Genomic DNA, 27,265 nt, shown 5'->3' on the forward strand with positions numbered 1-27,265 from the left:
CAAATTTGCTTCATTCTCTTGTTATCCATTGCTGAAGGAACAGCATTGCACTACTGGCCGCTAGCTGAACACATCTAGTTAGCCAATCACAAGAAACAAATGTGTGCAGGCACCAATCAGCAGCTAGCTCCCACTAGTGTATGGTATGTGCGTATTCATTTTTAACAAGGGATACTAACAGAACAGAGCACATTTGAAAATAGAAGTGAATTTATAAGTGTCTTAAAATTACATGCTATATGTGAATCATGCAAGTTTTTTCCTATCCCTTTAAAACTGTACTTCACAGTAGTTGTAACATGGAATATAAAGCAGGATTGAAGCAGAGGGACTTCATGTTACATGCACTGTTATATTCTGATTAATGTAAGTCTTTTAAAGTCCTTGTAAGCAGGCAATCACTATAAGGCTAAATATATAAGATAATTATTGTCTTTTGGGTATAGAATATAGAGGATAAATGGATGTTACTCTGCAGAGGTGCCAGTTGTAGCCTTGTGCAAGTGCCAAATGAAACATTAGGGATTACGAAATTGAATGACTACATCTTAGAATTATTTTTTCTTCTGTTATGTGTGATCAGTCCACGGGTCATCATTACTTCTGGGATATAACTCCTCCCCAACAGGAAATGCAAGAGGATTCACCCAGCAGAGCTGCATATAGCTCCTCCCCTCTACGTCACTCCCAGTCATTCTCTTGCACCCAAAGACTAGATAGGATGTGTGAGAGGACTATGGTGATTATACTTAGTTTTTATAACTTCAATCAAAAGTTTGTTATTTTACAATAGCACCGGAGCGTGTTATTGCCTCTCTGGCAGAGTTTGAAGAAGAATATACCAGAGTTTTTACTATGATTTTAACCGGAGTAGTTAAGATCATATTGCTGTTTCTCGGCCATCTGAGGGAGGTAAAAGCTTCAGATCAGGGGACAGCGGGCAGATGAATCTGCATTGAGGTATGTAGCAGTTTTTATTTTCTGAATGGAATTGATGAGAAAATCCTGCCATACCGTTATAATGACATGTATGTATACTCTACACTTCAGTATTCTGGGGATGGTATTTCACCGGAATTACTCTGTTAAAAGTACATTAAACCTTTTAATAGGTATTTATTATGTTAAACGTTTTTGCTGGAATGTAGAATCGTTTGCATTTTCTGAGGTACTGAGTGAATAAATATTTGGGCATTATTTTTCCACTTGGCAGTTGCTTGTTTTAATTGTGACAGTTTCGTTTCTCTCTCACTGCTGTGTGTGAGGGGGAGGGGCCGTTTTTGGCGCTCTTTGCTACGCATCAAAAATTTCCAGTCAGTTACTCTTGTATTTCCTGCATGATCCGGTTCATCTCTAACAGAACTCAGGGGTCTTCAAACTTCTTTGGAGGGAGGTAGATTCTCTCAGCAGAGCTGTGAGACTTATATATTGACTGTTATTAAAAACGTTGCTCTGTAATTTTTATGTTTCATATTTAATTATTGTTACTTTACTAATGGGAACAAACCTTTGCTAAAAGTTGTGTTGTTTTTAAGGATTGATGCTATAACTGTTTTTCAGTTCATTATTTCAACTGTCATTTAATCGTTTAGTACTTCTTTGAGGCACAGTACGTTTTTGTTAAATAAGATTGTAACCAAGTTGCAAGTTTATTGCTAGTGTGTTAAACATGTCTGATTCAGAGGAAGATATCTGTGTCATTTGTTCCAATGCCAAGGTGGAGCCCAATAGAAATTTATGTACTAACTGTATTGATGCTACTTTAAATAAAAGCCAATCTGTACAAATTGAACAAATTTCACCAAACAGCGAGGGGAGAGTTATGCCGACTAACTCGCCTCACGTGTCAGTACCTGCATCTCCCGCCCGGGAGGTGCGTGATATTATGGCGCCTAGTACATCTGGGCGGCCATTACAGATAACATTACAAGATATGGCTACTGTTATGACTGAAGTTTTGGCTAAATTACCAGAACTAAGAGGCAAGCGTGATCACTCTGGGGTGAGAACAGAGTGCGCTGATAATACTAGGGCCATGTCTGATACTGCGTCACAGCTTGCAGAGCATGAGGACGGAGAGCTTCATTCTGTGGGTGATGGTTCTGATCCAAACAGATTGGATTCAGATATTTCAAATTTTAAATTTAAATTGGAGAACCTCCGTGTATTACTAGGGGAGGTTTTAGCGGCTCTTAATGATTGTAACACTGTTGCAATACCAGAGAAATTGTGTAGGTTGGATAAATACTTTGCGGTACCGGCGAGTACTGACGTTTTTCCTATACCTAAGAGACTAACTGAAATTGTTACTAAGGAGTGGGATAGACCCGGTGTGCCGTTCTCACCCCCTCCAATATTTAGAAAGATGTTTCCAATAGACGCCACCACACGGGACTTATGGCAAACGGTCCCTAAGGTGGAGGGAGCAGTTTCTACTTTAGCTAAGCGTACCACTATCCCGGTGGAGGATAGCTGTGCTTTTTCAGATCCAATGGATAAAAAATTAGAGGGTTACCTTAAGAAAATGTTTGTTCAACAAGGTTTTATATTGCAACCCCTTGCATGCATCGCGCCGATTACGGCTGCGGCAGCATTTTGGATTGAGTCTCTGGAAGAGAACCTTAGTTCAGCTACCCTGGACGACATTACGGACAGGCTTAGAGTCCTTAAACTAGCTAATTCATTCATTTCGGAGGCCGTAGTACATTTAACCAAACTTACGGCTAAGAACTCAGGATTCGCCATTCAGGCACGTAGGGCGCTGTGGCTAAAATCCTGGTCAGCTGATGTAACTTCTAAGTCCAAATTACTTAATATACCTTTCAAGGGGCAAACTTTATTTGGGCCCGGTTTGAAAGAAATTATCGCTGACATTACAGGAGGTAAGGGCCACGCCCTGCCTCAAGACAAAGCCAAAGCTAAGGCTAGACAGTCTAATTTTCGTCCCTTTCGGAATTTCAAAGCAGGAGCAGCATCAACTTCCACTGCACCAAAACAGGAAGGAGCTGTTGCTCGTTACAGACAAGGCTGGAAACCTAACCAGTCCTGGAACAAGGGCAAGCAGGCCAGGAAACCTGCTGCTGCCCCAAAGACAGCATGAACCGAGGGCCCCCGATCCGGGACCGGATCTAGTGGGGGGCAGACTCTCTCTCTTCGCCCAGGCTTGGGCAAGAGATGTTCAGGATCCCTGGGCGCTAGAGATCATATCTCAGGGATACCTTCTAGACTTCAAATTCTCTCCCCCAAGAGGGAGATTTCATCTGTCAAGGTTGTCAACAAACCAGATAAAGAAAGAAGCGTTTCTACGCTGTGTACAAGATCTGTTATTAATGGGAGTGATCCATCCGGTTCCGCGGTCGGAACAAGGACAAGGGTTTTACTCAAACCTGTTTGTGGTTCCCAAAAAAGAGGGAACTTTCAGGCCAATCTTGGATTTAAAGATCCTAAACAAATTCCTAAGAGTTCCATCGTTCAAAATGGAAACTATTCGGACAATCTTACCCATGATCCAAAAGGGTCAGTACATGACCACAGTGGATTTAAAGGATGCTTACCTTCACATACCGATTCACAAAGATCATTACCGGTATCTAAGGTTTGCCTTCTTAGACAGGCATTACCAGTTTGTAGCTCTTCCATTCGGATTGGCTACGGCTCCAAGAATCTTCACAAAGGTTCTGGGTGCCCTTCTGGCGGTACTAAGACCGCGAGGAATTTCGGTAGCTCCGTACCTAGACGACATTCTGATACAAGCTTCAAGCTTTCAAACTGCCAAGTCTCATACAGAGTTAGTTCTGGCATTTCTAAGGTCGCATGGATGGAAAGTGAACGAAAAGAAGAGTTCTCTTTTTCCTCTCACAAGAGTTCCATTCTTGGGGACTCTTATAGATTCTGTAGAAATGAAGATTTATCTGACAGAAGACAGATTAACAAAGCTTCTAAATGCATGCCGTGTCCTTCATTCCATTCAACTCCCGTCAGTAGCTCAATGCATGGAGGTGATCGGCTTAATGGTAGCAGCAATGGACATAGTACCCTTTGCACGTCTACATCTCAGACCGCTGCAATTGTGCATGCTGAGTCAGTGGAATGGGGATTACTCAGACTTGTCCCCTACTCTGAATCTGGATCAAGAGACCAGAAACTCTCTTCTATGGTGGCTTTCTCGGCCACATCTGTCCAGGGGGATGCCATTCAGCAGGCCGGACTGGACAATTGTAACAACAGACGCCAGCCTACTAGGTTGGGGCGCTGTCTGGAATTCTCTGAAGGCTCAGGGACAATGGAATCAGGAGGAAAGTCTCCTACCAATAAACATTCTGGAATTAAGAGCAGTTCTCCATGCCCTTCTGGCTTGGCCCCAGTTAAAAACTCGGGGGTTCATCAGGTTTCAGTCGGACAACATCACGACTGTAGCTTACATCAACCATCAAGGAGGGACAAGAAGCTCCCTAGCAATGATGGAAGTATCAAAGATAATTCGCTGGGCAGAGTCTCACTCTTGCCACCTGTCAGCAATCCACATCCCGGGAGTGGAGAACTGGGAGGCGGATTTCTTGAGTCGCCAGACTTTTCATCCGGGGGAGTGGGAACTTCATCCGGAGGTCTTTGCCCAAATACTTCGACGTTGGGGCAAACCAGAGATAGATCTCATGGCGTCTCGCCAGAACGCCAAACTTCCTCGCTACGGGTCCAGATCCAGGGATCCGGGAGCGGTTCTGATAGATGCTTTAACAGCACCTTGGAACTTCGGGATGGCTTATGTGTTTCCACCCTTCCCGCTGCTTCCTCGATTGATTGCCAAAATCAAACAGGAGAGAGCATCAGTGATTCTAATAGCGCCTGCATGGCCACGCAGGACTTGGTATGCAGATCTAGTGGACATGTCATCCTGTCCGCCTTGGTCTCTACCTCTAAGACAGGACCTTCTGATACAGGGTCCATTCAAACATCAAAATCTAACTTCTCTGAAGCTGACTGCTTGGAAATTGAACGCTTGATTTTATCAAAACGTGGTTTTTCTGAGTCGGTTATTGATACCCTGATACAGGCTAGGAAGCCTGTTACCAGAAGGATTTACCATAAGATATGGCGTAAATACCTATACTGGTGCGAATCCAAAGGTTACTCCTGGAGTAAGGTTAGGATTCCTAGGATATTGTCCTTTCTACAAGAAGGTTTAGAAAAGGGTTTATCGGCTAGCTCATTAAAGGGACAGATCTCAGCTCTGTCCATCTTGTTACACAGGCGTCTGTCAGAAAATCCAGACGTCCAGGCCTTTTGTCAGGCTTTAGCTAGGATCAAGCCTGTGTTTAAAACTGTTGCTCCGCCATGGAGTTTAAACTTAGTTCTTAACGTTTTACAGGGTGTTCCGTTTGAACCCCTTCATTCCATTGATATAAAATTGTTATCTTGGAAAGTTCTGTTTTTAATGGCTATTTCCTCGGCTCGAAGAGTCTCTGAATTATCAGCCTTACATTGTGATTCTCCTTATCTGATTTTTCACTCAGACAAGGTAGTTCTGCGTACTAAACCTGGGTTCTTACCTAAGGTAGTCACTAACAGGAATATCAATCAAGAGATTGTTGTTCCATCCTTGTGTCCAAATCCTTCTTCAAAGAAGGAACGTCTTCTACACAATCTGGATGTAGTTCGTGCCCTCAAGTTCTACTTGCAGGCAACTAAGGATTTTCGACAAACGTCTTCCCTGTTTGTCGTGTACTCTGGTCAGAGGAGAGGTCATAAGGCTTCGGCTACCTCTCTCTCCTTCTGGCTTCGTAGCATAATTCGTTTAGCCTATGAGACTGCTGGACAGCAGCCTCCTGAAAGAATTACAGCTCATTCTACTAGAGCTGTGGCTTCCACTTGGGCCTTTAAGAATGAGGCCTCTGTTGAACAGATTTGCAAGGCTGCAACTTGGTCTTCGCTTCATACTTTTTCCAAATTTTACAAATTTGACACTTTTGCTTCTTCGGAGGCTATTTTTGGGAGAAAGGTTCTTCAGGCAGTGGTTCCTTCTGTATAATGAGCCTGCCTATCCCTCCCGTCATCCGTGTACTTTTGCTTTGGTATTGGTATCCCAGAAGTAATGATGACCCGTGGACTGATCACACATAACAGAAGAAAACATAATTTATGCTTACCTGATAAATTCCTTTCTTCTGTTGTGTGATCAGTCCACGGCCCGCCCTGTTTTAAGGCAGGTAAATATCTTTTAAATTATACTCCAGTCACCACTTCACCCTTGGTTTCTCCTTTCTCGTTGATTCTTGGTCGAATGACTGGGAGTGACGTAGAGGGGAGGAGCTATATGCAGCTCTGCTGGGTGAATCCTCTTGCATTTCCTGTTGGGGAGGAGTTATATCCCAGAAGTAATGATGACCCGTGGACTGATCACACAACAGAAGAAAGGAATTTATCAGGTAAGCATAAATTATGTTTTTTTAACAATAAAGATACAGCAAGATAGGAAATAAAATTCCAAGTAAACTTCCCTTTGGGTCGCTGCCAGCCTTGGTTTCTCCAATCACCAATATGACATATAGGTATTCTTTGGCGACGCCGGCCTCTGTAGGTAAGTGGTCAACGTCACACTCTTTAATGTACCTTAAGAAAAAGCACACATGATGGTGCAATAACGTGTAGCACAAGACCTGCTACAAAAGGAATGGACACACTAAGAAGTGAACTTGAATTCAAGAAATATATTTAAGACTTCTAACAGGTTACGTGTTTCTACGGATCAACCACCTTCAAGAGCGAGTTATCCTCAATAAAAAGACTGAGAATTAGAAAATTATTTCCTTGTTTTCATTACTCTTGTTCACGATGATCTCCGGTTTAAAAAAACTAATACCAAAAAAAAAAAAAATAAGGTTTGCTTTGGGCAAGTTTTTAAGAAACAGCAATGTATTTTTTTAAACAGGTTAAAGGGACAGTAGTGACAAAATGTAACTTTCATGATTTAGATCAAGCATGACATTTTAATGAAGTTTTTCTAATTTACTTTTTAATAACACATTAGCTTAGTTCTCTTGATATCTTAGCAAGGTTTACTCTACAGCAGCAGTATTTGGACATTTTATAATAAAAGTAGTTGGAAATCATTCACATGTTGTATAATGTGTGTAAAAGGTCATATAGTAAACCTGCTATAATATGATCTATAGTCATCCAGCCTTACATAAAATCTGTGTCATTTTCATATGCTTTGATCTTACTCTCACAGGACTTTCTTGGGCTTAGAAGTCACTGTGGGGATGGATAATCTCTTGGAAGTAGTGTCAGAAGTGGATAAATCATTGCAGGAGTTTAAGCTGCAGACTTTTTACCAGGTGAGCAGATTTGTCTGGAAATTATCTTTGGTCTAACTCTTGAGCACTGGTTTTCAAACCTGTCCTCAGGCCTCCCCAACAGGCCAGGTTTTCAGGATTATCATGTTTACTAAGCAGCTGATTATTTCACCTGTGCTCCAGTTCAGATATCCTCAAAATGTGGCCTGTTAGGGAGACCTGAGGACAGGTTTGAAAACCAGTGATCTAGAGAGCATGGGGCTCCAGCCTTTTATACAATGGATTTTTTTCTTCTGTACATTGAGCCAGTGAACAATTCTATAGGAAGAACTTATCAAGCTGCTTTTGCAGCTCCTTACACATTGCTGTGCAAGGCTCCTCATATTATCCTCTATTAGGTGGTGGAGATAAATTACCTAGAACCCACTAGTTTTGCTTACAGGCCCTGCTCTTGTTTTATTGCAGGATTGCCTGCAGCTTGATAAAGTATTCCTATGAACATTTGAAATGTGCTGTAGTAAAATACAAAGCACTGTTTATGCTTACTCAAGTGCCACCAAATCTATTTATACACAAAGAACCAAACATTTGCAATGTTCTGCACATAAGAAACCTGAGATGAGGTAGAATTCCATGCTAAATACCATAGTTTAGGCGCAATGATTATGTACAAGTTGGCGGACTTGAGAGCCTGATTATAAGCCATGGTTTGTCGCTTTGTGGTTTCTGGACGTTTGATTGGTCAATTTATTTTAGAACAATGTCTACTGAAAATAGGGAAGGCTTTAAAGGCACATGGCACTCAAAAATTGTTTATCATGCACACAAAAGAGCATAAAACGCCAATTTTTTCTTTTGTGGATCAGATAGAGGATACAATTTTCAACAACTTTGCAATTTACTTCTATTATTAGGTATTTTGTTATCCTTTGTTGAAAAGCTCAGAAGCGTGCATTGTCTGCAGCACTATATAGCAGCAGCTTTGCAACAGTTATACATTAGCAGGAGCACTAGATGGCAGCACTATTTCCGGTCATGTAGTGCTCCAGACATGTGCATGCTACCGATCTAGATATCTTTTCAACAAAGAATAACATGAATCATGAGAGATTTTTTGGGTTTCATATCCCTTTAACATTAAAATATTTTGCATAAAAAAAATGTTAGGCTCTATAAATTTGATATGAAACTAACATGAAGTGCATGATTGTGTACTACTGAGTCCTGAGACTCTACTGCTCATTGGCTGATAGCAGTGGCGTATTTAGGTTTTATGCTGCCCTAGACACTCAAAATTCTGCTGCCCCCCTCACCACCAAGATTTTGGCCTTTTTTTGCTCAGAGAGTAACGTAATTTTTTTAATGGCATTTCCAAAGTAAATGTTCACCATATATGCTTATTACGGTGAGTGCCTTCCCTTTGCCTGTTTACTATTTATGTCTTTTGAAGTGCACCACGGACGTTAATCTATTGAAAGTGTGTGCTGGTTCCCCTCTGCATAATACAATATATATATATATATATATATATATATATATATATATATATATATATATATATATATATATATATATATATATACAGACACACATATCTATCTATTACTGCAATATATGTAAAAACCAAACACAGATTTAAATTTTTCCCCAAACACAATACTGAGTGCTGAAAGCCAACAGAACTAAAGGCCAATAGCTAGCTGAATAAATGAAAGTTTCAGAGTTACCTCTATAAGCACTCTCTTATTATACCCCCATATAATGTAAGCTCCTTGGGCAAAATCTCCCATTATATACTTGAATAATACTTCTAAAATAACAAACATTTTGCTGCCCCCCTCCAATCTGCTGCCCTAGGCAAGTGCCTTGTTTGCCTAGGCCAAAATATGCCCCTGGCTGATAGGGACAACTCACAAAGAAAAAGTTGGTTTTATTCAGCAAAACGTAATGAGATACATTCTGAAATATTCTTAGATGGTGCAGAAAAAAAATAGTATAATGTGCTGTATTTTTGTCCCCACATATATCTGGTTAAAGGGACATAAAAGCAAATTGAAGGTGGGCGGAGCTAGCGGGCATCCAAGATGGCCGCAACACATTAGAGCTCCGTGACCGGGTCGACCAGAAACCAGCTCAGCCTCGGCAGTTTTCACTGCTAATGCCTGTCGGATTTGAGCTCATACCCCCCTGACCGCGGTAACACTTCTGGAAGCCGGATTAACGGATCGGGTGAAACCCGACAGCCAACATAACATCCCGGGCCTGAACACGCTCCAGCATCCTCAGACTGACGTCGTAAGCCTGTCCTTCTCTGTTAAATTGGAAAGCGTGGCACAGGTGATGAAGTTACGACCAGAGTGCGGAGCTAATGTAGGTGAAATTCTGCCTAGTAACTAACACTGCACAAACTTTACAAGTAAAAAGCAGGCACATATGATAAAAGCAAAATACATCCTGGGGATGGCGCTCAGGTTGGACTGAAGTGGGGTGGTGGAAAAAACTGATATATGCCTACTATATGGTTTATCACACAGTGTAACAGACATAGATGAATGTGGTGCTCTTTTGCTAAAATACTGCATTTCCGCTGATACTCATTAGCATGCTATGCTAACATAGGAGGTCATCTAGAGCGCCATGTGGGCAAGCTAAGCAGCATTACATAAGCAGTTAAATTCAGTGTTTTTCAATCAGGAACACAGACAACACCTATCATTTATACAAGCAAGGATGTCGCAGCGGAAATCTAAAGTAGACAGACCTAAGAATACCCAGCCTGCAGCACGTAGCTCAGTTAACTCATTTTTTAAACTATCTGACCATAGTAAATCTGCAGCAATGATAGAGCAAGAGGATGAGGACTCTAACATCAGCCTTAATGATAATACTACACGCACGACTCAGGGGTCCCCCTCGGGAGGGAAAACAGACACTCCTGTCACACTGCAAGCCATTGAAAAGCTAATCGATCAAGTGAAATCTTGTATCAAGGAGGAGTGTGCAGGCCTCAAGAAGGATCTTAATGATCTGTGTCACAGGGTGGAAATACTTGAAGAGGAGGCAGCTGAAACTAAGCACAACTACTCCGAATTGGCAGACAATTCATCCCAACATCACCAGCAAATAATTGACCTAGAAAATAAGGTTGATGACCTCGAAAACAGGACACGGCGCTGTAACCTGCGGTTCCGTGGCATACCTGAGGATATACAGGGGCCAGCCATTCCTGACTTTCTTCAGGCACTATTCGAAGAGTTAGCAAAAGAACAAGATGTCGACATGTCAACCATACCTTTAGAAAGAGCCCACCGTGCTTTAAGACCGAAACCGTCCGATTCTCAACCCCCAAGGGACATCATTGTTTGTTTTCAAACATATAGACACAGAGAGCTGATATACAACCTTGCTAGAAATCACTCTGTCATAAAATTCCAAGATGCTAGGATACAAATTTTTCAAGATCTTTCTATGAAAACCTTGCAGAAAAGGCGTGACTTTGCCCCACTTACACTACACCTCAGGAACTTGAAAATTGCTTATAGGTGGGGTTTTCCAGCCTCAGTGATAACCTCCAAGAATGGCAGAAGATTTGAGTGCACAACGATAGAGGACATAGCCCCCTTTTGCAAATCATTGGGAATCCCAGCTCCACGCTCCCCATCAGCAAATGAATGCCCCGAAGAGCACTCCTCTGATCCCCCAAGGCCACAAAGAGAGTCGTGGTCGGAAGACAAAAGAAGGGGCACTAAGAAACACTCCCACGATTCCCCCAAAAGAGCAAAAAACGCTTGAACTCATCCTGCTGTGTCTGACCACGTAAGTCTGCTAACCACAGGTGACTGATATTTCAACTTCTCTTGAAACTGCATCTATGGCCCTGTCTAGGCCTGATACACTACTGGCCCCATTGGGACGTCATAGGTGTTAATAATCCTAATCTAGGCCATTTGTGACTTTCTCTAGCTCAACGTCTCTATTGTTACCCTATACATAATAGAGCCCAGTTGGGCTCTGGGAGACTCACTTAGGTTTTTATAGTCTAACTACAAGTTCAGAGTAGTTTAGAGAACTGATTAGAGTTAGACCTCGTCTGTACTTTATCTCATTAGATTATAGATTATACGAATGCAATACAGCGGTCTCCACTACTGGGACATGCTGCCTTTGTAATATGTTGACAGTTATGTTTTAGTCTTTTTGTTTCATGTTCTTTATGTATTGTTGACTTAACTATACTCGAAAAATGTAAGTTACACTTTAATTGTGATTTATTCCTTACCCTCTCCCCTCTTCCTCCCCCCCTTCCCTCCCGCCTCCTTATTAACATTGAAGTGTATGAAATGTAATTGTCAGGGTTATGATTGTAATAACTTCCCTTTTTTTTTCAGTAATAAGGTTTCTGGTCGCCCACGGCTACTGGCCCTCCACCTTTTCCTTCTTTCTTCTCTTTCCATTAACACTCACACTCCAGAGGCATTTAGCACTCCTCTGGTTTTCCCCTATTCCCTACCTTCTTCCATATTCCCCCCACTCCCGACAATCCACACGTATCACAGAACATTGTAAGGTAGATTGACATTAGTCTAAGAGAGAGAGCAACTTGTTAGCCCTAAATCACATCTCGCAGCCGCATCTAGAGTAATTATGTGTCCTGGGACCCAAACTAATACCATCTCTATAGCCACGCAAAACGTGAAGGGCTTCCTCTCTGCAGAAAAGCGTTCAATAGCACTTCATGATTTTTTCAAGAAGGGGGTGGATATTATTCTTACACAAGAGACACATTTCCGTAAAAGAAACGAGCCTATAGTGTCCAAACGCTACTACACCCAACATTTTTTTAGTTCTGGGCCTAACAGGAAAAATGGGGTGGGCATATCATTCAGACGCAATATACCTTTTGAACTTATACAACAACAAAGCGATAGAGAGGGTAGAATGATCATCGTGGTCGGTCTCCTATTTGGCCTGCCGGTCACGATTGTCAATGTTTATGCACCTAACAGGCCTTCCCCACTATTTTTTAAGTCAATAACTAATGCAGTTTTAGATATAGCCAAGGGACCAGTGTTCCTTGGAGGCGATCTAAATGTCTCTGTTTGCTCTTCCATAGATACCCACACAGGCAGATCCTATATAAGAGCTAGTCAAATCAAGGCAAATTGGACTACACTAACTAAATTGACACTTTTTGATACCTGGAGAATTGCGCACCCTACTCAAAGGGACTACACCTTTTTTTCCCATCCACAACGTAATTATACAAGAATTGACTATATCTTAGTCAGTCAAAACTTACTGTCGTCATTAACAGCCTCGCAGATCTCCCACACTGCGTGGTCAGATCACAGCATGGTCCTCAGTACCTTTGCTTGGTCTGCAAGACCTGTTAACAGGACTCATTGGAGGTTAAACGAGGCTATTCTTTCTGACCCTTTGACAATAGAACATATCTCTAAGAGTACTGCAGAATTCTTCCATCTTAATGATCCACAAGACACCTCTATCTCTAACAACTGGGAAACCTATAAAAGCTATATTAGGGGAGACCTTATCAAACATACGGCAAGACTTAGGAAGATTAGATCAACACAATTTAATACATTGTCAGCAGCTCTAACAACTGCGGAACACTGTCATAAACAGAACCCGACCTCTGACCAAACATTAGCAAACCTTCAGAAAGCCAGGGAAAATATGAATAGATATTTAACGCAGTACGCACAGTTGCGAACACTTACTTCTAAAGCCAAGTTTTTCATGACTTGCAATAAAACTGGTCGCCTGTTGGCCAGGATACTCAAAAAGAAAAGATTGGGTAATTTTATCAGATCGATATCTAATTCCTCGGGTGCACCCAGTAATAAAGTAGAAGACATAGCTGACAGCTTTGTGTCCTTTTATAAATCCCTATATAACCTGCAAACTTCTAACTACCCAGATAAAATGCAAGCCATTACGCAAGTGAACACTCCAACCTTAGCAGACGAGGATATAGATCTTTTGAATTCCCCATTCACCTTACAGGAAATTCATAATATAATCAAAATGTTACCATCGGGCAAGTCTCCTGGCCCTGACGGTCTCACCTCAAAATTCTACCAATTACTCATAGGTCATCTAGGTAACCCATTGCTAGAGCTTTTTCAATCTATTGATCAAAATAAACACTTCACACAACCCCTCCTTGAAGCAACGATCACAGTTATACCCAAGCCGGGAAAACCCACGGACAAAGTTAGTAACTACAGACCTATCTCCTTAATCAACTTAGATGTAAAAATTTACGCAAAACTCCTTTCGACTAGACTAAACAAATTTCTCCCCAATTTAATTCACCCTGATCAGGTAGGATTTATCCCTGGCAGGGAGGCTAAAGACAACTCAACTAGACTTCTTCACACACTTCAAATAGCAACAGATAATGGTACTCCCCTACTTCTACTGTCTACAGATGCAGAAAAGGCCTTTGACAGGGTGGACTGGGATTTCATGTGGTCTGCCCTGTCAAAGTTTGGTATTCCCAATAATTTTATTACACGAATACGAGCCCTTTACAATAAACCATCGTCCAGAGTGCGAGTCAATAATACCCTCTCCCAACCATTCCAAATAAGTAACGGTACGAGGCAAGGCTGCCCACTCTCGCCGTTGCTGTTCGCCCTGACGGTAGAAATACTGGCGATCCAAATTAGGACACATCCCGACATTGTTGGCATAGGCTTGGGAGACATAACACAGAAATGTTTATTGTTTGCTGACGATATCATTCTAACACTACAGTCTCCTCTCTCCTCCATACCTGCCTTAACCCAATTACTGAAGGACTATAAATCGGTTTCCAACTTCTCAATAAACACGGATAAATCAGCGCTGGTTCCGGTTAATCTATTGGAAACTGAGAAACAATTTCTCTCCCAGAACACAGACTTTCTAATTTCAGACAGATTAATATATCTGGGACTCACTATTTCAGACAACCCCAACAACCTCTTTGACCTTAATTATATTCCACTTCAAACAGAAATATCAAAACTTTTAGAAACCTGGCACAAACATAACCGACTCTCTTGGTTGGGCCGCATTAGCGCTGTCAAGATGACAATAGCACCTAAGTACCTATATCTCTTTCAAACTCTCCCTTGCACACTACCAGATAGATATCTTATAACACAGCAGCGCATGATAAATTCCTTTATCTGGGCCCATAAAAAACCGAGAGTCACAAAACATACCTTATATTTAGATAAAGAAGACGGGGGGCTGGGGGTTCCAAATCTTGCCAACTATTACAAAGCAATCCATCTAAGCCGCATTGTATCATGGAATCACAACTCACAGTCCAAGTTATGGGTGGCGACCGAGGCCTACTTATCCAATTTACTACACATGAGAGATGTGTGCTGGTTACCCAAGCAACATCGGTCCCCTCTACTATACCGAAATAAATACATTAAAAACACTCTTGACATATGGGACAGGGTATTAAAAGAAACTACTTGTATCTCCAGCCCTATCTCACCTCTAACGCCTTTACTTAATAATTCTCTCTTCTGGGAAAAACAAATCCTACGACCGCCCGAAAATAAGGGGATACTCACTAATGTACCCATTTACTTATTAGTTAAGAGCGGTAGTCTCAAAAGTATGATTACGCTTAAGGAAGAAATAGGTCCCCCCTTTCACCAATGGTTCTCATACCTCCAAACCAGTAATGTTATCATGTCTAGTACACATAAGCCCATGTTTCTTAGATCACTGACTAAGTTTGAGCACCTAAATATCTCCCCCGAAATAGGCAGAGCACATATTTCCATCATCTATAAACTACTGAGGGGTTCCTTTCCGGACAAAAGACCTACCTACATTAAACATTGGGAATCAGAGCTCCCTACACCATTTTCCGACCAAACATGGAGGAAAATCTTTCTTTCAACAGCAAAATCCTCTATAGCCCCTAACATACTAGAGCTGAACTACAAGATTCTATTCTGCTGGTATCTTACCCCACAAAAGTTAAGATCAATGTACCCGAATGCGTCACCTAAGTGCTGGAGAGGCTGCGGCGAGATAGGCAGTCTATCACACATCTGGGTCTCGTGCACACACCTTAAATACTTTTGGGCCCAAATAGGTACTCACATAGACACAGTAATAGGTCACACTGTTCATATGTCTCCTTCTCTGATACTACTAAACCATTACCCAAAGTTGGGCTGTAAACTTCGGCTAAAACTTTTGCAATGTATGTTGAATTGCGCTAAACGCCTTATACCACGTTTTTGGAAAAAGCAACAAGTTCCAACCTTTAATCAATGGCGACAGGAAGTCGCTCATGTGCTAGCTCTCGAAAAGATTCATTACAGCTATTCTGGGAGAAAAGACTTTATTTTGGATGTAATTTTTTATGGGAACAAACTGTACATGAATCTGGGCTAATGCCTTCATAATGTAATGATGTCTTTGCCTAATGTGATCCTTATGTAGTGGATTTGATCTTTCCCTAATTCCTTTTCCTATTCTTTTCCCTACCCGTATTCCCAATACCTCTCTCTACACTCATTTGTTTAGTATTGGTCAGGGAATACAATGTTAATTTCCTTGAAATGTCCTGTAATGTTTCTTTAAGTTTCTGTTACCAAAGAAAATCAATAAAAATATTTAAACGAAAAAAAAAAAAGCAAATTGAAATGCAGATTAGTGTATTTCAAACTCGCGTAGAAACATTTTGCAATATGTTTCCATTTGCTGAGATGCTTCCCAGAACAAAACAAATTGCTTTTGTGATAACCCTCACAGCTGACACAAATGTGCTGGATGCACACCACTAGGTTAAAGGAAACTAAAACCCATATATATTCTTTTGTGATTCAAATAGAGCATACAACTTTCTAATGTACTTCTATTATCAATTTGCTTTATTCTCTTGGTATCGTTTATTGAAGGAGCAGCAATGCACTACTGGGAGCTAGCTAACCACATTGTAAAAGTCAATGACAAGAGGCATATATGTTAAGCCACCAATCAGCAGCTATCTCCCAGCTTCTGAGCCAATCTAGGTATCCTTTTTAACAAAGGAAATCAAGAAAACTAAGCAAATTAGATTATAGAAGTAAATTGTATGCTCTATCTGAATAATGAGAGAACATTTTTCGGTTCCATGTGCCTTGGGAAGTTATTACAAGGTTTGATATATTTTTAGGAATCCGTCTAGAATCTCAAACGTATTACATCCCTTTAAGATGAGCCTATACTTTTCTTAGTGTGGTTTCTTTATGACTGTGGTAACCTAGTTTCTCAAAAAAGAAAAGGAATTTGGATTGCACTATGTCTAATGCAAAAGCCGGACCTTGTATAACAATTACTGCAATGTTCTTGTCTTGTTTACATTAGTCTTAAAGGGACAGTATACACCCATTTTCATATATCTGCATGTAATACACTACTATAAAGAAGAATATGCACAGATACTGATCTAAAATTCCATTATATTATAACATTTGAAAAACTTACTTAGAAACTCCCAGTTTAGCTCTGTTGATGAGGTTAGGCTGGGGAAAAAAAAAGAAAGAGCAGACCCCCCCCCCCACACCCTGCATATGAAAAGACAAATAACATAAACAGGAGCCAGCAGGAGTCTGTATACATCTGACACTTTAGGGTTTGGTTAGAAGTCTGAAAATCAGCACTATGTTATTAAGCAAAACTATACATTGTTACAAAAAATTCCCATATCGGCTATATAAATGGATCATCTACAAAACATTTATGAAAAGAAAAATCTAGTGAACAATGTCCCTTTAAAGTGAAGGTAAACTTTGGTGAATGAAAGCCCATTTTTTAAAAATACTATTAAAAACAGGGGCACTTTTTTTACAAGGCAGCCGTTTTGTTAAAAAAAATTACCTTTTTTTCTTTTCACAGCCAGAGCAGCTTCCCACATAGAGATCCTCTATTCACACGTCAGCAATGATTAATCCGACTTCCTCCAATCACAGCTTTCCCCCCAGGGTAGTCATTGTCTGAGGCCATAAGACATATTGCACTTTATTGTTTTGTTTCTATTCTGATAGTTATGTAAGACATGCAGGAGTTTTGCCTGTAACCTTAAAAGTTTCTCTAGTTAAATGTTCAGAGAATAAATGGTAGTAACAGGTTCTTTATTTCTGTAGAACCCATCGTTCCATGTGAGCCTGGCGTGGTGTGTGGGGGACGTGTCTGCAAAGTTAAATCCTAACTGTGTTACTTTGCTACAGGTAAGCATGCCAGCCCTCTTCCTCACACACAAAGAACCAATGCAGAAAATTAGTTTGTCATCAATGAAAAACAGAATTATAAATGTGATTAGATCACGTCACTGCTGCTCTTCACTTTGGGGTATCACCCACACAACACTTATTTAAAACTTGGCGGCCGCTCTTGATGTTAGACTCATTTTAGAACTGGATTTCTTGTTGTGAAAGTGCAACACACTAAAGATCTGGTTTTCCACAGATCTTAGTGTGTTGCTTTTTCACAACAAGAAATCCGGCTTCGAGAGGCCGCCGCCTTCCGCATTTGGATGCTAACAAAGCATTTAACTGCCCATGCCTATTTAATACCTTATTTTCTAACAGAATATTCAATAGAAATATTTTGAATTAAAGGGACATTAAACACCTCTTGCTTCTGTGTAAAATATTGAGTTTATTCCACTCTTTCTAGAGATGCCCAAAAGAAAATTCTGTAACCTAGGTTTTCAAAGTGCTGCAAATCGAATAACTGGTTAAGGCAATTTGCAGCATTTTCAAAACCTAGGTTTTTGGCCTCTCTAGGTAGCGTAAGACAGTTGTTTTTTTGTTTTGTTTTTTACACCAAAGCAGGAGGTGTTTAATGCTGTTTTAAGAAATAATATTTTAAAGGGACAGTCTACACCAGAATTTTTATTGTTTTAAAAGATAGATAATCCCTTTATTACCCATTCCCCAGTTTTGCATAACCAACACAGTTATATTAATATACTTTTAACCTCTGTGATTAACTTGTATCTAAGCCTCTGCAAACTGCCCCTTTACTTCAGTTCTTTTGACAGACTTGCAGTCTAGCCAATCAGTGCCTGCTCCCAGATAACTTCACGTGCACGAGCACAGTGTTATCTATATGAAATATGTGAACTAACACCCTCTAGTGGTGAAAAACTATTAAAATGCATTCTGAAAAGAGGTGGTCTTCAAGGTCTAAGAAATTAGCATATGAACCTCCTAGGTTAAGCTTTCAACTTAGAATACCAAGAGTACAAAGCAAAATTGGTGATAAAAGTAAATTGGAAAATTGTTTAAAATTACATGCGCTATCTGAATCATGAAAGTTTATTTTGGCCTAGACTGTCCCTTTAATGAATGAATATTACTACAATGTGTAACACTAAAACCTTTTATACATCATATAATGCAGTTTAAGTGTAATTGGTATTACATTTTTTAATAAGAAAATTAAAGTAACCGATACAGATAGATTTATACGTATAATCACACTGTAATATTGTACAAAAACAGTCATTTAAAATAATTCAACACAGGACTGTAAATACATAAGAAGTAGTGTTCTTAATAATGTCTATAAAGGATAGACACTATCTATAATCTATACCATTTATTATAAGCCCTCATGTATAATAGGCATATATAAAGTGCTATTATTGTAAGGTCATGCTGCTAACAGATAAAATAGGGAAGAACAAGGAACAAAGTAGGTAATCTACAGTAAACTCCAGTGTTCCGGAAATTAACCAGGCAAGATCGCTACCATCGACAATCATAATACCTCTAGATGGCTCTGCTCCAATAAAACTCTACTTTAAAGGGACAGTATACTTGAAAATGTTATTGTTTAAAAAGATAATCCCTTTATTATTATTATATAATACTGTTATATTAATATACTTTTTACCTATGTGATTACCTTGTAATTAAGCCTCTGCTTACTGCCCCCTTATTTCAGTTATTTTGACAGACTTGCATTTTAGCCAATCACTGCCCTCTCATAAGTAACTCCACAGGAGTGAGCACAATGTTATCTAAATGACATACATGAACGATTAAAAAATACACGGAGATAAAGGCGACCTGCAGGGGCTTAGAAGCAGGCAGAAATTTAGAGATTCAAAGGTTATAAAGTATATTAATATAACAATGTTGGTTGTGCAAAGCTGAGCTGGGGAATGGGCGGTAAAGGTGTTATCTTTTTAAACAATAACAATTTTGGAGTAGAAAATGATGGAATGTGTCATATAGTGAAGATTTTTTTCAACTCCAGTGCACAGGGTTGGATTTTCATATCTGAACTAGAGCACAGGTGAAATAATCAGCTGTGGGTGAGAGCAGGTTAGTAACCATGGTTACTGATCAGCTGATTATTTCATCTGTGCTTTAGTTTAGATATGAAAATCTGTTCCGCTAGCGTGCCCTGAGCACTGAACTATAAAAACACTGATATTATAGGGTATACTTATGAAAAGCATCTTTCTTTCCTATGGCATGGAGAGTCCATAATTTCATTTCAATTACTAGTGGGAATTCAACTCCTGGCCAGCAGGAGGAGGCAAAAAGCAACCCAGCAAAGCTGTTAAGTGTCACTTCCCTTACCCATAATCCACAGTCATTCTCTTTTGCCTCTGTCACGGACGGATGTGCGAAGTTGGTGTCTGAAGATATATTTAATCCTTTCATGAGTACTTTTCCCTGCAAGCAAGGATTGGGGCTATGTTGTGTCCATGTCAATCTCTTTAGTAAGAGTAATGGTGGCTTTTAGCAGTTGGAAGACGGCCTAGTAGTCTTTGCTTACCTTCCAACATTTATGCTATCCCTCTATAGAAAACCAGGGTTGGTTACTCTTTCTTTTTCTTCAGGTCATCTGCCAGAGTCCAGTTGGGTCTGATATACCTGAAGAGCTGTCTACTGCCCTGCAGCTGGATCCACAGGTGCTTTTATCTTCCATAGTTGGAGGGACTCAGCACATTAGAAGTTAAATTCCTCTGTGAAAATCATATGGGACTTATTTATCCTTTATATACAGGATTTCTTTTTGGCAGCAACTGCCAGGGAACTGATCTGCTTCAGGGGCTTAAGTGATTATTGCATCTTTTTTTTTTTTTTTTTATAAGTCTGGGCATGTGAGACTCTTATGGGATTTGTATTGTCCTCTGCAGACTGTATATTGAGAGGAACTCTTAAGCATGGTGGAAACATTGTGAAGTTTTTCAGCCGGTTTGATATTTATCCGGCATTTACTTTATGGCGGCATTTGCCTTATTTAGATTACTTCTTAGCATAGTGGCCGTCTGCTTTTTTATGGCGCGGTTTCTTTTTCTAGGTGCGATCACGTGATCACTCTCCACTGTTCATTTTCGGCTGCTCTCCTTGCCGATTTGGAAAGCGGAGCTGTGTAGGTCAGCTCAGATTTTCAGCGGGTAGCTGAGAAGAGCCAATCGCTTGTTTAACAGTTTCCTCAGTTACACCAGAGGGTTACTTTTTCCTCAGTTTGAAAAGTCATTGTGAGGAAAACTATAGTATAAGTAAAAGTATTTTGGTGCCATTGTTTTTTCTGGAACCGCCACTAGACGGAGGCAAAAGTTTTAAAACTGAAATTTTTGGAGGCCGGCAATGTAAAGCGGGTAGGAAAGACAAAAAGGGTTAATTAGGTGCAATGGGTTTCAGACTCGGATTTCTACACTTGACAGTGTATCTATACTCCTAATAAAAAAAAATTACTTAGGGAGTGTTTTTTGGTGACATCTTTATTATTTACACTCTAATAAAGTTTTGAATCCTATGGGTATCTGGTGTCAGGATGTTTTCTGAAAAGGATCCTACTTTGTTTGTTAACCAATGCTTATACTACTTGGAGGCTCAGAAATACTCCTATGCAGTTTTTTATTCCACATGCTTAAATAGAATGTAAATGTTTTAAAGGATCTGATACCATATCAGTGCCATTTATTTCTCAGGTTAATATTGCCCGTGCCATGCCTCAAAAGTCCCAAGCTTTAGCAGTTTTTCGCATTCAGTGCCCTGCCTTTCCTCTTATCTAGTTCCAGGGGGTGTTTTATTTACCAGGAGTTTCTGCAGCTTTGTCAGTCTTTCCCATTACTGGGAAGAGATAGAGGAAAACTAAGAATTTATCTAAATCAAAGAATCTTACTCCGCTAGATCTGCGTTTGTCAGCCTCTCTCGGTTCTGAAAAGGATCATTCCTCAGTGGCTCTGTGGGTAAGATCTCTGATTTTAAGACTCCTGTTGCTAGTATAGCATATCCAGAAAAGGTTAATTTTTAGATTTAAGCTGGAGCTCCTCCATTTACTCTTAAAGGAGGTTATAACTACAATGGAGGACTCTGTTTCTTTCACAGAGACTCCTTAAAAGTTTACAAGCTTATCTGAGTTTTTGATATCACTCCTACATCTGTAAAGGTTTTTCCAGTTTCAGATAGTATATTGAACATCTTAGCACAGGAATTGGAAGATCCGGGGATTTCTTTCTCCCCATCCCCTGTTTTTAAGAAAATATTTCCTGTTGCTGACTCTGTGCCTAAGGCGCTATTTTCAAGAGAACTGCTTTTATCCCTTGAGGATAGTTCCTATTTCAAGGGCCCTATGGATAAGAAGCTGGAAGCTTATTTAAGAAATATGTATATTCATCAGGGTCTTCTTATTGGTGCGACTTGTCGTCCTCATTTTGGAGGAGACTACCATAGAGGAGATCCAGGATAGGCATAGGATCAAGGCTCTTTACCTAGCTAATATTTTATTGTGATGCCAGCATACAAGTTGTTAGGCTGGGAATCAATATTCTAGCTTTGCAGTTTTCTTCTTGCAGAATTCCTTGACTAAAGGTTTTGGTCTGCGGTTGTAACATCCAAGTTCAAACTTTTGTCTTTATCTTTTCGTCCCGTTTGTAACTTTAAGGGACAGAAATCTCTCTCCTCTTCTTTCAAGCCGGAGCAACCTAGGACTTCATGGAGGTCTAGCCAACCTTGGAATAAGAGCTAAAGTCCAAGAAGCCTTCCTCTGGGTCTAAGTCAGCATGAAGGGACCGCCCCCTATCCTCTCTTGAATCAAGTAGGGGTTAGGTTTCCTTCCTTTTGACAGGCTAGGACCCGCAAAGGCCCAGATCTTCGGGCGGTGGAAGTAGTTTCCTTCCTGTCAAGTCCTGTCCTTCTAGGGGCAGATTTATCCTTCAAGGTTATTAGTAAACCAGGTGAAGAGAGAAACCTGCTTAATCTGTGTTAAAGTGATGGTCAATTTCGATGAATTAGTGCCCGGTTTTTAATAATCCTATTAAAAACAAGGGCACTAAAATCAAAATTGACATTTCACTCGTTTTCTTCTAAAACTTACCTTTTAATCCTGACAGGAAGCATATCTTAATGTTCCCATTCACTGGGAACATCTCCAATTTCTGTGTTTTGCCTTTCTAGTCAAACATTGTCAGTTTGTTGCCTTTCCCTTTCGCTTTGGCTACTCAAATCTTTACAAAAGTTCTAGGTGCCTTTTTGACGGCGGTCAGATCTCAGGAAATAGCGGTGGCTTCATTCCTTGATGACTTCTTGGTTCAGACGCCATCTTTTCAGTTATCGAGATCTCATTTTGAGATGCTGTTGTCTATGCTACGTTCCCACGGGTGGAAAGCTAATCTGGATAAGAGTTCCCTTGTACCATCCTCCAGGGTGTGTTTCTTGGGATCGATTTATAGTCCCTCTGTCTGTGAAGTTTTTTCTGATGGGTGTCAGAAAATCCAAACTTCTTGCCTTTCACTTTAGTTCTCTATCCGCCCATCAGTGGCTCAGTGTATAGAAGTAATTGGTCAAATGGTTGCTTCCCTGGATATTATTCCAATTTCTAGTTTCCTTCTAAAACTCTACAGTTATGCATGCTCAGACAATGGAACGGGATCCACTTGGATCTCTTGCAGAGGATAGTTCTAGACCCCCTAACTAGAGACTCTCTATCTTGGTGGATGTCACAAGTCCATCTGTCTCAGGGTACCTGCTTCCTGAGTCCATCCGGGATGATTTTGACCACAGATGACAGCCTGTCAGGCTGGGGAGCAGCCTGGGGTTTTTTAATTGATCAGGGTCTTTGGACTTGAGAGGAATCTTCTCTTCCCATAAACATTCTAGAGTTGGGAGCAATCTTCTCTGTTCTATCAGCCTAGCCTCAACTAAGCCCGGTTTATCAGATTCCAATCAGACAACATCCTTGGTGGCATACATCATCCACCAGGGAGGAACTCGTAGTTCGTTAGCTGTGAAGAAGGATTTTTGCATTCTCTCACGATTGTTTCCACTCTGCCATCCACATCCCAGGGGTGGTCAACTGGGATGCGGATTTCTGAGCAGCCAGACCTTTTTTTCCTGGGGAGTGGGTTCTCCTCCAGGAAGTATTCTCAATGATAACCCTCAGGTGGGGGGGTTCCGGAGTCGGATCTTATGGCGTCGCGCCTAAACGCCAAGCTTCCAAGGTACAGTTCAAGTGATACACAAGCCGCTCTGATTGACGCTCTGACGGCGCCTTGGAACTTCAGTCTTGCATCCTGTTCCCTCCGTTTGCTCTTCTTCGTTTCAAGCAGGAGAGGGCGTCAGTGATTCTAATAGTGCCTGCCTGGTCTTGCAGGATCTGATTCACGGATTTGGTTAAGATATCATTTTTTTTTTCCCCTTTGGAGGTTGCTTTTTTGGAAGGACCTTTTTCTTCAAGGTCCCTTCCTCCACCCAGATTTAGCTTCTCTGAAGCTGATTGCTTGGAGATTGAATGCCTAGTTTTACTAGGTGTGGTTTTTCTGAAAAGGTCATGGATACCATGCTTCAGGCTCGTAGCCTGTTTTCTCGTAAGATTTACCATTAGGTATGGTGTAGATACCTTTTTATTGGTGTAACTCAAAGGGTTTCTTAAACCAGGGATAAGGGTACCCTGATTTTTGTTTTTTCTTCAGGATGACCTGGAGAAAGGTTTATCAGTCAGCACTGTTGGGTCTGATTTCTGCATCTTTTGTTCACATGTCTGGTGGATTAGCCAGATGTTCTATCTTTTGTGCAGGCCTTGGCAGATTCAGGCCTGTGTTTAATCCTGTTGCTTCCTCTTGGAATTTTAATCTTAAAGTTTCTGCTGCAGGCTTCGTTTGAGCCTATGCATGCAGTTGATGTTAAATTGTTATATTGGAAGATTTTATTTCTTCTTGCTATTTCTTCGGCTCACAGAGTTTCCAAGTTTTCGGTTCTGCAGTGTTCCCCCTTTTCCTATTTTTCTTGCGGAGAAGGTGGTTCTTTGTACTTGTTGGGATTTCTTCCCAAGGTAGTATCGGATCTCAATTTCTAACTGAACATTGTTGCTCCTTTATTTTGTCCTATTCCTTCTTCTCAAGAAGGTTTCCTGTTGCATAGCCTGGTTGTTGTACATGCTCTAGATTGTTTCTTTTAAGCAACTATAAGATTTCGGCAATCATTTGCTGCCTTCATTTTTTTTTCTGTGGCAAGAGTAGGGATAAGAAGACCTCTTCCACTTCTTCTTTTTCTCTGATTGGTTTGCTTATGAGACAGCTGGACTATAGCCTCTTGAAAGACTTATGGCTCATTCTACTAGGGCTGTTTCTTCTCCTGGGCTTTCAAAATTGAAGCTTCTGTGGAGCAGATCTGCAAGGCGGCCATTTGGCCCTCTTTACACACTTTTTCCGAATTCTACAAAATTGGTTCTTTTGCTGAGGCTTCCTTTGGGAGAGAAGTTCTTCAAGCGGTGGTGCCTTCTGCTTAGGTCTGCCTGTCTTGTTTCTCCCTCCCTTTCATTCTGTGTCCTCTAGCTTGGGTATTGGTTCCCACTAGTAATTGGCATGAAATCGTGGACTCTCCATGCCATAGGAAAGAAAACAAAATTTATGCTTACCCGATACATTTCTGTCATTCCGGGCATGGAGAGTCCACGACCTGCCCTTTATTTACATTTAAGATGGCCCTTTTTTTGGTACAAACCTCAGGCACCTCTATACTTGTGTTATCGTCTTTTTACATTTTCTTTCGGCCGAATGACTGGGGATTATGAGTAAGAGAAGTGACACTAAACAGCTTTGCTGGGGTGCTCTTTGCCTCCTCCTGCTGGCCAGGAGTTGAATTCCCACTAGTAATTGGAATGAAATCGTGGACTCTCCATGCCCAGAAAGAGAGAAATTTATCAGGTAAGCATAAATTTTGTTTTTCTGCATATAATCCTGTGACAATCGGTTGAAAGCTATTGCACCCTAGGTTGCTCAATGTCCATTTTTGAATCATAGTTAATAATTTTAGTATGTTGTTATATATGCTAAGGATTTTTTGTGTTTGTTTTCTATAGGTACCTTTTTATTATATACGTTGACTTGATAAATTTAATATGCAATTTGTTCTAATGGGAATGTTTTCTGCACTCAAACTTTCTTCCCTTTATCTGTGGCCCTGAGGGACACTGAACCCAAATTTTTTCTTTCATGATTCAGACAGAGCATGCAATTTTAAGCAACTTTCTCATTTACTCCTATTATCATATTTAATTAATTTTCTTGGTATGTTTATTTGAAAAGCAAGAATGTAAGTTTAGATGCCGGCCCATTTTTGGTGAACAACCTGGGTTGTCCTTGCTGATTGGACAGCACCAATAAACAAGTGCTGTTCATGGTTCTGAACCAACAATTTGCTGGCTCCTTAGCATAGATGTCTTCTTTTTCAAATAAATATTGCAAGAGAAAGAAGAAAAATTGATAATAGAAGTAAATGAAAAAATTGCTTAAAATTGCATGCTTTATCTGAATCATGAAATAAAAAATGTGGGTTCAGTGTCCCTTTAAGATTGTTTTTATGGGGATTCAGTCGCTTGGGCTGCCCACAAACTCCCTAATTGTTCACATCACATTACCTTGCAATCCCAACTTATTTGTGTGTATTCTGCTTGTTACAGAGAGCACTAGACAGATTTGAAGACTCTGGCACCCTGACACGCATCTATACAGAGGAGATTCGCTGCAAGTCTGGGAACAAGACTTTCTGTATCCCGCTACAATGAAGCAGGCACACAAGTTTCTTGTTTCTCTTGGCCAAGTCACAAAGCAAAGCCACTGTGCTAAAGGTGCTGCATATTCTGCAAAAGGAGAAATATGTTCTAAACCTTGTACCAATTTACCGTTCATCAGAATTTTGTAATAACTTATTTTGTATGGAAATAGCAAACCTCTTGTATATGTATTGTCATATGTTGTCAGATTAATTTACACAGTGTGGGTATCTTTAGAAATAACAAAATGCATATGTACAGACATTCTATTAATATTTTATACTTCCTGTGGAATATCAAAAATGTTAAAAAATAAAAATGTTCAACGCATATATAAATTAAGAAGTCTAGTATAGAGTTTATTACATAAATATTTTTCCTTTTTTGTATACGTTGTGAATAGTTTGCTATCCTTTATCTTGGCTTTCCCTGGTAATAGCAGCAAAGTACAGAAAACAGTGGGTGGGAAAAATACAAAGTTAAACTGCTAAACACAAAGATTATTCAAGATAATACTGAAGACAAAATCTTGCAACTGAATTTGGCAGAAGACTTGGGTACATCAAGTGTGATAGTACTTCCAGACCCCCACCTGCCAAAATTGTCCAGGTGTGGCATCTGCCTCAAAATCCCTTGATGTTACAATTGCCCTTATGGAATATGCAGAGGCCAACTTTAAATGGTAAACTTTGTAGGTGTTCCTTTAGGAATGAAGAACAATTGATTTGTCTTACAGATAGACTGTGTCCTCTTGTAATAGACATGTAGTGTACGACATCAAGACAATAGAGAGGTTTACCCTGCACTTTTTGCTTATTTGGGCAGAAAGATGGTAGAACAATGTCTTTACTTCTGTGGAAATCAGACACACTTAGGAAGAAATTCAGAAACTGTTTGTAGAATGAACTTATCCTGATGGAAGACAA

The 27,265-nt window shown here is 40.3% G+C and overlaps 1 protein-coding gene across 1 annotated transcript in view; it reads left to right on the forward strand.

Annotated features, from left to right (window-relative positions):
* LOC128644223 (U6 snRNA phosphodiesterase 1-like) overlaps positions 1–26,653 on the forward strand; it is a 62,060-nt gene extending 35,407 nt beyond the window's left edge. Inside the window, exons 5-7 of the mRNA XM_053696916.1 lie at positions 7,229–7,334; positions 17,465–17,548; positions 26,247–26,653. Of these exons, the coding sequence (XP_053552891.1) occupies positions 7,229–7,334; positions 17,465–17,548; positions 26,247–26,351 (295 nt within the window). The 3' untranslated portion in view covers positions 26,352–26,653. The remainder of the gene's footprint in view (positions 1–7,228; positions 7,335–17,464; positions 17,549–26,246) is intronic.
* Positions 26,654–27,265: the final 612 nt, after the last annotated feature.

This window comes from Bombina bombina, unplaced genomic scaffold (assembly GCF_027579735.1).
Source record: "Bombina bombina isolate aBomBom1 unplaced genomic scaffold, aBomBom1.pri scaffold_639, whole genome shotgun sequence".
In the NCBI taxonomy this organism is placed as follows: Eukaryota; Metazoa; Chordata; class Amphibia; order Anura; family Bombinatoridae; genus Bombina; species Bombina bombina.